Source organism: Euprymna scolopes, chromosome 19 (assembly GCF_053919585.1).
Source record: "Euprymna scolopes isolate OS-2025 chromosome 19, ASM5391958v1, whole genome shotgun sequence".
Lineage (NCBI taxonomy): Eukaryota > Metazoa > Mollusca > Cephalopoda > Sepiida > Sepiolidae > Euprymna > Euprymna scolopes.
In genome coordinates this window covers 46,368,592-46,381,421 of record NC_136500.1, presented here as the reverse complement: position 1 = coordinate 46,381,421, position 12,830 = coordinate 46,368,592, and the positions used below count along the sequence as shown (strand labels likewise).

The 12,830-nt window shown below is 32.1% G+C and overlaps 2 protein-coding genes across 14 annotated transcripts in view; one reads left to right on the top strand and one right to left on the bottom strand.

Moving 5' to 3' along the window:
- LOC145303551 (uncharacterized) overlaps window positions 1-12,137 on the top strand; it is an 81,874-nt gene extending 69,737 nt beyond the window's left edge. Inside the window, exon 2 of the mRNA XM_080145056.1 lies at window positions 8,054-12,137. Coding sequence (XP_080001182.1) covers window positions 8,348-9,739 — 1,392 coding nt within the window. The 5' untranslated portion in view covers window positions 8,054-8,347 and the 3' untranslated portion in view covers window positions 9,740-12,137. The remainder of the gene's footprint in view (window positions 1-8,053) is intronic.
- The window catches only part of LOC145303550 (uncharacterized), a 553,816-nt gene that overhangs the window by 36,564 nt on the left and 504,422 nt on the right, over window positions 1-12,830 (bottom strand). The window lies entirely within an intron of this gene.

Here is a 12,830-nt window from a genome sequence, read left to right as displayed (position 1 = left end):
TAAGAGGTGTAGAGAGAAAAAAAAAGTGCTGGTCAGTTTAACATTTAAGATGTATGTGCCAAAGTATTTTCTTGGCAATATCAGTTTTCCTTAATTCTGTTCCATTTTATACTAGTTGCTCGTCCCAATAGTGCAAAAAACAGCAAACACTTATAATTTATTAAATTTGACAAAAAAGAATTTCTAGGGGATTATTTTGAGATCATTATTTCACAAATATGATTTAAAGGTTATCTTTAACCCGACCAAGCCAAGATCACCCGAAAACCACATCTGTAGCACAAATATTGACCAACTACTAACTTTTTTTTTTTAACTAACTTAGAAAATATTCCACTAGCAATAATTTATATGTATCATTATTTATAATACAGTAGGACCCATAGGATACATCATTAAAAATTAGTAACAAAATACAGTACAGTATATAGTACACATGTATATAATCAAATAACACCGTAAGGCGAGGCAAATACTGTAACCAGGGTCCAGAAAAACATTGTATTGCACATCGTAACCTGAAAAAAAAAAAAAAAAACGTATCCTAGGGCAACCGTATTGAGGTTCTACTGTATTTTGATTATAAAGGAGATGGACGTGTTGTTTTTAACAAAAAAAAATAAAAAAATAAAAATAAAAAAAATATAAAAAACAGTGATACAAGTTAGTAGTCTAAATACTTAATTTCAAATCAAACTTTGAAAACGTTGAGTTTGCCCCAACTACAAAGATGTCAATTGTGCTGCCTCAGCAAGCCCACCCGACCAAAAAATTGTGCAGTAGCCAATAAAGAAAGTATTTTCAAGTGCTTTGATCTTTATAGAGTTACTTACAGAATATGTTGCTTTTTCTATATAATTTATCATGGGGAAGGTACAGAATAGTTAACAAAAAAAAAGAAAAGAAAGAAAAAAAAAGAAGAAAAAAAAAGAAAAGAAAGAAAAAAAAAAAAAAGAAAAGAAAAAAAAGAAAAGAAAAAAAAGAAAAGAAAAAAAAGAAAAGAAAAAAAAGAAAAGAAAAAAAAAGAAAAGAAAAAAAAGAAAAGAAAAAAAAAGAAAAAAAGAAAAGAAAAAAAAGAAAAAAAGAAAAGAAAAAAAGAAAAGAAAAAAAAGAAAAGAAAAAAAGAAAAGAGAAAAAAGAAAAGAGAAAAAAGAAAAGAGAAAAAAGAAAAGAAAAGAAAAAAAAAGAAAAGAAAAGAAAAAAAAAGAAAAGAAAAGAAAAAAAAAGAAAAGAAAAGAAAAAAAAAGAAAAGAAAAGAAAAAAAAAGACCTACTCCCTTCCTAAGAATGAATTTCTAAATAACATTATCATTAAGATATCCATTATTAACAGGCGGAGGAGGAGTAGCGGGAGGGACTACTTTTTTTTTTTTTTTTAAACCACTGCTTCTCTCAAACTTTTCAACTGATACCTTGTTGCATCGTCATATTTACTTTAACTTCCATTTTACATGCCGTCATGTGTAAAATGGTTTTAAGAAATTGACTTCTTAACTAATCTATCTCTGACAAGGGATATCTCTCTGGTTCATATTATCTTGTGTTTTCCTTGGCATTCTCCTGTCAACTGAACCAATTTTCTCAACCGTTCTTCATCAACTAACCCAAGAATTCTCATCTATTCTTTTAATGTGGTCATACTATCAAAGCCTACTTTTCTCCACACATCTCCTGATACTGTCCAGATCTTCCTTGGAGAAGCAAAGCTGTCTTTAGGACTAACATCACACATCCATCACATCATTTCTCTCCATTCAACACATGTCTTCAACCCTCAGAGGCCATGTTTCACTTCCAGTACATGAGCACACTGCAATAAATATAAGTTTCAGATACCTTTACTGGACAAAAACGAGGCAGCTTCTATACTGAACTACTGCTGAAATATTAAAATTATATTAAGTAGATTAATTATCAGATCCACTACCTACCCACCAACCTTTAAACTTAACTGATAATAATCAGACAAGAACACAGTGGCATAACGGATAAACTAATTAAATTCATCTCTAAGTGACACTTCTAGAAGTTAAAGGTTCAATTTAACACAGTGCAGGTGATACTAAGAACACAATTGCGAATTACTTGTGACTTTTACGTGACAGAACGAGAACATGCGACCAACAAAAGTTCAACAGAAAAATTCCCTAGTTCGACAAGATACAACTGAAGATCAGAGATTACATTGTCCGAAACATCGTGAGCATAACACCCGAGATGAAAATAGTCGTGCGAAGAATCCAAATAATCAGAAGAGTTGGACAATAAAAATATTTGGTCTGTTGCACTGTCACTTAGCTGTTAGTCTGATTCTGCTAAAACACATTTCCACACAATGTTTTTCATAGATACTGTATTGTGGAGGGGCAAATTAAATACATCAGTGGTGCTCAATAAGTTGAAGTGATCGAGACATTATTGCGATATTAAAATAAGGCATATGCCACTCTAGCATTTCAAGTGGAGATTGGCTTATTATGTCTTATTTTATTTAAAAGCTATTATCCTCACACTGAATTAGTATTTGGGGTTCTTACCACTCATAACTGGCCTATTGTATTCTTTATAACAGATTGCTTTATGGCCTGCCTTCATATCGTCTATTTGTTTATGGAGTCCAGTTGAGGCTGTTTATATAGCTAACCAGAGTAGTTCAGTGTTTTTGCTGTTACTTTACATATTGTTTCTATTTATTAAGTTATCTAAGGAAAGTTGAGCTGCGGCATTGTACCAGCCATTTCGGAGCAACTTTTATGAATCAGATTGAATAATCAATGTTTCCCTTTTTTTACTTACACACTTTTGTATTGTTCATGTAACTAAAATTCTTCATTAAATCAGAACACTACCAGAATTCTACTAGCAAAACTCATATTGGAGTTGAAGTGGGGGAGGCTATAAAACAAGCTCTGTTTTCACAAGCTACCAATTCAACCAACTCCTGCTATTGTACATTTCCTAAAATCCACTAATATTGCAGTATTATTGGAAATATAGCTATTATATGAGATAGATGATGCTTACTGATTAAAGCTAAACCCGCCAATTTAATTTAGTTTTAAAAGTACAGTTTCAACAGAGGATTGAAACAATGTTTTCCTTGGTTTTTATGCCCAATAATTAGGAAATGACCCATTATTATCTATTTCTATATAAAACTGCCTGGCATTGCCCAGTCACAGAATATACTTAAATATGATATTTAAATTTATGCAGATTTTGTATTATTATAGAGCCAATTTTCTATTGATTATTATATTGTACCCAATACATAGTAACCATTTTAAAAGTTAAAAAAAGAGTGCCATCAGATCGAATCAAAACCAAGACATAGCTCTCCAGCATTATTCATTACCATCCGATAGAAGTCCATACATATATAAAAACTTTTTAAAATATTGTTGTTGGTTGGTTGGTGGTTTTTGTTTTACGGCATATCAACCCTTTTCAGGTTATTTAATGCAGATTCCTAAGATTTTAAAGAAAAAATTTTTTAATAGAATATATTTGTTGTTTTCAAGTCGATTTCTATTTAACCCATAGCTGGGACCCTAACAGGTGGACCTGGGAGCAATGGTAATTAAAGGGTGGCTCCACACTCCCCAAAGCCCGCAAGCTGGGCCTCATCACTGCATATAGTTTAAGGTCATATCCAGGACCATATTGTTATTAAATGTATAAATGTATATTTGCACATGTATAGGAGCAACATTTTCAGTCAACTTACATTTGCCAAGTTCTAATTGATTTCAATTTTTACCCCTTAGCAGTTATTTTTACCGGCTAAAAACTAAATCAAATTTATTCCACAGGTCCAAAAATCCCATATATATATCAAGTTTAAAGTTTGCACACACAAAAAAAAAAAAAAAAAAAAAAATCGACAGAGTAGTTTGGTAAAGACCATTTTGCACAGACAGACAAGGTCACTTATATATTAGATTAATTGGTGAAAACTTTTATTGAACTCATTTGCAGTTTACTTATAGTTTTATCTTATTTTTTTAATTGGATAAAATGCCAAAAAGGTTTTACTTATGGCATCTGAGATATAAAATTGCTTTTATGAGTTTTTTTCTTTAGTTCTGAAGTGGTAACTATTCTGTACATTTTACAAATAGATATAAGCTAAATTAAAATTTATCATTTTATATTTTTAGACAGTGGCAATAAAATAATCTTAAAATGATTTATTAAAAAAATGCAGCAAAATTTTACCCTTTGCTTTTAAGCTATCGATGAGAAAACAAAAATAATTTGATAGCAATTGTTTAACATGAAAAATAATATATTTAACAGGAAAAATTTGCAGTGTTACAAAATCTAGAAAAAAAAAAAAAAAAAAAAGTTTCAAAACTCGAATTCTGTGCAAATTGATAAAAAATTAAATTTGCTTGGATTTGGTAAAAGTTATTTGTTATAAAATTTGTTTACCCACTTCTTTTTTTCTTGTTGCACAATTGTTAATTTGGAAAATACAAAAATAATGTCTGTTCTTAGTCAAAAAATGAGTGATCATGGCAAGTTAAATTTATATAATAAAGTGAGCCTTCATTCTAAAGTCTAAAATATTGATATTGTCAAGGTGTTGATGCGTAATCTCCCAAGAAAAAAAATAGGTTTGCATTTTCCTGTATCTCTCCTCCATATTAAAGATAATATGGGAGCAAAGGGTTTATGAATGTCCTGTGATCAATAAGACAACACCGTAATGCTTGATAGTAGTGGAAATTGGGAAGAATTTGATTATTTCATAGAACGACCCAACAAAAACTTGTTTACATTTGACTTGAAAATAAAGAACCATGTTGTAGTAAGCTGGAAAGCAGGCCTAGGTTGATCTTTCTTTTAGATAGCATAAATCTGATTATATTAAATATTCATACAGTAATATCATACAAAATTATATAAATATATACACTAGATGGCGACCTGACTTTGCCGGATATTGAATGATAATCAATGAATGTTTCACACTCCTATATTTTTATCATCATTGAAATCGGTGTAATTATCTATTTTCCAATCAAACTGATTGTTTGCCTGCTTTAGTTGGGAACCCATCGCAATGCATTGGGAGGAAGCTTGCACGCTTCTTGCAGTGACTTAGTTCACAATATATTGTAGTCTACATTGCACTGTAGAGAATCTGTTTATTTTATAAAATTATTTTTATATATAATGGCTTAAATTAAAAGTTTGAAATGCAAAAGTCAAGTATCATGCTTCAATTGTGCTCTAAACAGAAACATTAATTTCAAATGCATCTGTCATATCAAAGAACCTACTGTTGATTTTATATGTTGAGCTTTTCAGTTTGTGTAGTAATAAAAATTCTCAAATGCACTTGTGATATTAGGCTATGTAAGATGTTAATTTTGGTCAAAATCACCTGTTCTTTCTTTCATTGGATTATTTCGATTATCGATATTTATCAAAGACATTCCTATACAAAAGCTATCTAAGAACACTGCCAAGCACATAAAGTACCTTCATGTGAAATTTCATAAAAATCGGACCAGCTGTTTTCGAGTCTATAGAGAACAAAGATACACACACAAAGTTCCTTTTATATATTTATACTAGCATTTCAGCCCAGGTGTTTGATGTGTATGTTGAGCAAAAAAAAAGAGAGTGGTAGTAGGAAGGCAGGCTCAAACCCATACCGTGAAGGATGAAAAGAACAGGAAAAAAACCTGACGTCTTTGCTGTTACAACCACCACCAAACCGGAAATGATTTATGTTTAAATTAAGGCTAGACAATCGAAAGGAGAGGATGATTTTCAAAAATATCGGTGAAAAAAGCGACCCCCCCCCCTGTAGAAAAGTGCCCAGTTGAAGGTGAAAATATTAATGTTTTTAGCCAATTTTTCGATGTTTGTCGTATCAAAGGTCGAACTTACTGATCTTGGTAAAATCCGTTGCCTCTGTCAAAAGTTTTAGGCAGACATGCAAACATACATACATTTATATATTGGTAACTAAAAATTTTCGACCCAAACCGATTAAAAAGCTTGCCCTATATCTGAATACGCTTTATGTCAAATTTCAAATGTTTGGTAGAGACCGCAGAGGTAAATTTAAAAAAAACTTTGACCCCTATTATGACCCCTTAACATTTATTGTTTTGGGCTGAAATAAAGTTATTAAGTTACATCCATGTCTAATGAACCTATATCTAAAATTTCAAGTGTTTAGACCAAAAATTGGCGGAGGAGTTTGGTAGAGTTCTCAAAGGTCAAATCGTTGAACTTTGACCCCTTAACAGCCAAATTTCTGGCTGAAAAAGGATTACAAAGATTTTCCCAAAACTCAGTAATATCGAATTTCGAGTCTGTAGACTTAAAATTGACAGAGTTATTGCGTAGGGAAATGTACGCAGATACATTCACTTATATATATAATATTGTATTTTGTGTACAGAAAGTTGCTAGATGAGATAAGTCATTGGTACTGTCAGTTTCAAGCTCGATAATTAAGACCGTTTTAGATATCCATATCAAGCTCTCTTCTGGAGATGAGTATTGGCTGAAGAGAGCTGGATATGGATATTAAAAACGGTCCTAATTATCGGGCTTGAAACCGATAGTACCAATGACTTATCTCATCTAGCAACTTTGTGTACACAAAATACAAAATATAAATATGCTCTTATTTTTCGGATTTTCCTGTTAATTGAGCACTCTGCTGGATTTCTTTTTCAAAAAAAAAAAAAAAAAATACTCACATGCACATGTTAAATTCTTTAAATTATTTTTTTTTTTCAAAGGAAAAATTTCTTGTCTTTAGTAACAATTATTTGTTGTGAATTAAAAAAACAACCAAAAAAACTACTTGTTAAAATAGGACATTACTGTGATATTCATTTACAGCATACTCGAAAATCTGTAAAAGCTGTCATCGAGTTGGGGGTAAAAAATACCCTCCCCCGTTTTTAGATGGAAATAAACACCAATCGCGTGAGAGATGCAATATTTTTCTCGGTGATGGTCACAAAGTACGTGTTCAATTTAGTAGAACGTCATAATTGAAAACGGATCCCCGACAGTAAAAGTGATAAAAAAATAAATAAATAGATAAATTTTTTATGAGATTAATGTGAAAGGGGGGGGGTGCAAATTGTGGAATTTAGAGGTGGGGGTCAATTTCCTAAACGCCCCCCCTCCCATATATTCAAGCTGAGATCGGAACCAAAGCCTAAAGAGATAGTGAGTATACATTGGCTACAATTACACTGTGCAACACTAAAAAAAGTACAGGATATCTGCAGCAATTTTTGTATACCTAGTAACGTGGAAATTTTATTTCTGGCTTTCTTTTTGTTGAATTAGGTATAATTTGTGCAAAATTGCCACAGTCGTAAATTTCAGTAAAAACGTCAAAAATGGGTTACTGACGACTTTGCAGTCACATATTATGTGTATTAAATTATAAATCTTAAGAGAAAAACACAGTTTAATATACACATATTATGTACATTATTAAATCATTGTTAAATCATTTATTTGCTAGAGTCAGCCGAAATGAGCTATTTTTCCAGATTTAAGAGAGCTAGATGACAGAGCTAGCTTGGTTAGCATAATATTTTCTAGACCAAGGGCTAATTTTTTCAAAAGTAAAAACATAATGCTGTAGCACATGGTTTGGTGTTCACCACCTTCCGAAAAGCCATGGTATTCGTCAAGAAAGGCATCTTTTAATGTAGGCTAAAAAAATCAAGGAAAAGAAGCTAAAACCTGCCTCAGAACCTTATTTGTAGGGTACGGGGAAAAATCTGAGGGTTAAAAATAGATATCAATAAAGTATTTTTTTAACTAAAAACTACAATTTTAATGTTTTAAACATAAAGGGGCATTTTATACATTCTTTTCTGAAAATTTACTAAATTAAATGCAAAAAATAGAAATAAAATTTTATCAACCCCTTACTTTATGTACGAAAGAATCTAATAACTTGCTAGTGGGTGTTTATAATGGCTTAACATGTTCACATTATGGAATCCTTATTTTTCTTTATAAAACAATTCACTTTTTTTCTTGTCTTTATTCTTTAGATGCAGTATAGGCTTTAACGATGACTTCAAGACAGTGCAAAAATGATCCAAGCAAATTCTGCTAGATATGTGGCGAATTAACATTTGCTAAAGAAAGGTGCAGCATTACCAGCCATATCAAGAAATTGTACAAGGCGTACTTTCATTTTGATATAGGAGACCAAGACAAGTCATGGGCTCCTCATGCCTGTTGCCTTACATGTGTGAAAACATTGAGCGCATGGTATGCAAAAAAGAATGTTCACATGAAGTTTGGTGTGCCAATGATTTGGCGAGAGCAGGAAGATCATTCTAATGATTGCTATTTTTGTCAGCAAGACTATACGGGCTGTACAACAGCAAAAAAAAAAAAAGAAACACATTGTTTACCCAAATTTGCAATCAGCAATGCACCCAGTTGAGCACTCAAAAGAATTACCTGTACCAAAACCCCCTGATCAGGAAATGTGGAGTTCAAGCAGTGGGGATGAACATTATAGTGATGAAACAGTAGAATTTTCTAATTCAGAAAGCAATAATAAACCAATACTATTTTCTCAAGATGCTCTAAATGACTTATGCAGAGATCTTTATTTAACCAAAGACAAAAGTGAACTTCTTGCATCAAGGCTTAAAGAACGAAATCTTCTTAGAAAAGGTGTGAAAATAACATTGTACAGAAAACGTGCACAAAACTTGCATGTTTTGTTCACTTTGACAGATGATTTATGCTTCTGCAATGACATTGTTGGACTTTTTGAACAGCTGGAAATACAATATGATAACACCAACTGGCGACTTTTCTTAGATGCATCCAAGGAAAGCATAAAAGCTGTTTTGCTTCACAATGGGAACACCCTGCCATCTGTTCCTATAGCTTACAGCACAACCATGAAAGAATCATATGAAAATTTAAAAACAATTTTAGCAAGCATACATTATGAAGTCCATAAATGGCATGTTTGTGCAGATTTCAAGGTTATAGCCATGCTCACTGGCCTTCAGCCAGGCTATACTAAATTTTGTTGCTTCTTGTGCTTATGGGACTCTAGAGCAAGAGCTGAACACTATGTACGCAAGCACTGGCCTGCTAGAGATGAAATTGAGCAAGGAAAACATAACATCAAATACAAACCACTTCTGCAAAGTGATAGAATCCATTTACCACCTTTGCATATTAAACTCCGTTTGTTCAAGCAGTTTGTGAAAGCACTAGACAAGGATTCCTTGGCATTTGCATATCTTGCAGAAAAGTTTCCTTCATTAAGTCGAGCTAAAATAAAAGAAGGTATCTTCATAGGTCCCCAAATTCGAAAAATTGTTCTTGATGAAACTTTTAACACACATCTCATGAGAAAAGAAAAATGTGCCTTTGAGTCATTCAAGAAAGTTTGTGATAACTTCCTGGGAAAACATCGTTCAGAAGACTATGTGCAAGTTGTGAATGATCTATTGCATCATTTTCATGATATGGGATGTAACATGTCTCTAAAAGTTCATGTGCTCCACTCTCATTTGGATTTTTTTGCTGAGAATCTTGGCCATGTGAATGATGAACATGGCGAAAGGTTCCATCAAGATATTTCATTGATAGAAAAACGTTTTAAAGGAAAATGGAACACTGGTATGTTGGCAGACTACTGCTGGAATTTAAAAAAGGATGATGACACTCTACACAAGAGAGTTAAGAGGACAAATGTTGTTTAAACTGGTGAATTCGGTGTTTTTTTTTTTTCAAAATAATAATATTTTACATTACATTTTAATGGCGACTAACATTTAGCGATATATTTTTTTTTACTAAAAACACAATAGTAGTTGTTCTATTCGATGAATTTTCATAATTTTTGGATACATTACTATTTTCAACATGAAAATAAAGATCGTAATATTGTTTTTGCTTAAAAACGACATATTAACAACAACAACAACAACAAAAATCGGTATTTTTTTTCGACCTGCCCCAGCCCAGCGTCCAGCGAGCGTAGTATAAACACCTCCAACCATCCCATGTTAAAAACGGCTTTCGGAATAACCCCACTCAACCACCCCGTGTTAAAAAAAATCAATCTGTCGACTATCTCAACAAGCACCTTCGATTTTTAGTGTATCGTTTATTTATTAGTGTTAGGTAAAAACAAACAAACAAACAAACAAAAAAACAGACTAATTTACATATTAAGAATGGGTTTCTAAATAACATTATTTCAGCTCAGCAGTCCGTAAATGAAAAAAAAAAATTAAAAAAAAAAAATAAAACACGAAAGTGTGTGTAGGGGGGAGAGGCGGCGGTGAAGGAAACAGCACGCGCGAGAGAAGTGCGGTTAGATTTGTAGCGGTTACAAACTAATTGAAAATTAAATTACAAGTTTAAAAACTAAAACTTATAGTTTTTGTTTTTAAAAGTTTAAATATATAAATAGGAAGATTTTGCTTACAACAGTCGCAATGCAGAGTTTTGTCGAAGTCTAGTCACGTGACTGTAACCACGTCGAAAGAACCGAAAGAAACATAAAACATACAATATTTAATTGTGTTAATTATTATTACCCTTATTCTATCGGGGAATTATTACTTCGTTTAATATCTCCTATCGTTTTATTTTGTTGACATGTACTATAACAGGTTCCGGCAGTGTTCCTTGTTTCAAATCAATTCAAAGTGCTTAAAAATAAACACATTAACCTCTCGCTGTTTTAACAAGCCGACGAGTTTATTTGCCATTTAATAATCTGTCGTGTTTAATTTTAAATAAAAACATTAACAAAGCTAAAAGATTTGCAATATGAGGTTTCTTAGACTTGCTAATTCTGTTGGTGTTGCCATAGTGTTTTTCATTCTTTTGCTTTAAAAAAAAGAAACAAAAAAAAAATTCTTATTAAAACTAACTTATTGTGGCATTATTTGGTCATTACTAAATGCTTCTACGGAATCTGAATCGAACCCTTTGCTAAACTAAACCTTAGGTTAAGGTAAGGTAAGGTAAGATATAAAATGGCACCCTTGTAAAAAAAATAGTTAGGTTCAAACAGTCAAAGAATTTGTCTCCCTTAAAACAATAGATTAAAATTCCAAATAACCTATATGATTCCTTCCTGTCTAATCTAAGTGTTCTTAAGCTAGCTTTTATCTATATTTTATACAATACAGACAGACAACCTTTCAATAATTTAAAAATCAATTTACATGACTTCTTATTCTACAGTTTAAATGCTTCCAAATTCATTTCAAATTTCAAGAGTCACGAAGTACTAATCCATTTTTTCCTCTTAACAAAATATTACAAATGACAGACTTGTTTACGAATAAATCGAAATGCATTCTGGCAAATTTAAACTTTGTTTTCGTACTTTTATGCTATTTTTTTAAAGCAAATAATTGATTAATACAAAAAATAAGAGTAAACAGAGGCGAGAACTATATACACACGAGTTGTAAGCAAATTCTTGTTGAGCGGAATTTAATGTCTCAAGAAATAATTAAAAAAGAAAAACTTATTTTAAGCACATCCAAAATAAAAATGGTTTTCAAATTGCTAAAACGATGCAAAAACGCTATTACGGTTTATATATAAAACGTACTCTGCAAATAGGTTATGCGTTTCTCTTTATGCGTTCTTATTCTTAATTTTAAATAAAGCATTTTTTTTCTTCCAATTTTCATAAAGACAAATATGTCTGGAATAATTTCGAATATTACAATTGATCACGTAACAATAATGATCGCTGGCGTTCTGCGAAGATTCACGCGTGAAGAATCGGATAAATTTCAAGCCAGCGCGAGAGAAGATGAAAGGACCCAAAAACAAACAAAATGATGTAAAAATTTAAAAAAAAAAATGCTACGAAAGAAAAACAAAAGAAAAAACGAAAACACCTACGTGATTCCTTTTCCGTGGATGACCTCGGGTCAGGTGCTGCCGTTGCCATCCCGAAGAACGGGGGGATAGAAAATATAACGGAGCAAAACAGGACACAAATGGCCGCCGATTTAGTCCAACTGGAGTTGTCTGCCCTTTCCTTTACTGACTACAATTTGCACAGATTGCTTATATATACTTATCTAGCGAACAAAGTTATATTTCTCCATGCTTGCTTATGAAATGTTGGGGTTTTAGTGATAGACTCCATAAGCATATATAATATAATATAATATAATATAATATATATAATATAATATAATATAATATATATATATATAATACACGAATTTATATATACATAGAAAATACATATACATATATAAATATACATGCAAACATATACATCCACACACACGCATATATATATATATATATATATACACACACACACACACACATATACATACATACATATATTATATACGCACACACATTTTTATTTCATTTTCACTCCAAACAAGGCACACTGCCACTTTGATGTAGGAGGCTACTATCGGGAAACTATGTAGGGAGCTGAGCAGCAAGATGTCTGTTCACATTACATTTGAACTTCTGCATGTCAGTACAGTGGGGAAAGCAGGAACCCAGAAGGTAGTTCTAGAGAAGAAGCTATTAGAGTAGAAGGCTTTCTTACATCTAGGGATTTCTGTGTAGGGGTGGGATTTTGCTGCTTGTCAGGTTTGTCAGGGGTATTTACGTCAAGGGAGTACAAGGGTTTGTTGTTCATCAGAGCATTCACCATTAAAGTACTTGTAGAACAGGCAGAGGGATGAAACATTTCGTCAATGGGACAGAGGTTGAAGCTTAGATGATAGTTCAGGACTTATCAGGTTAATGACTCTTTTGAACATTATCCAGAAGCAAGAGACTAGTAGT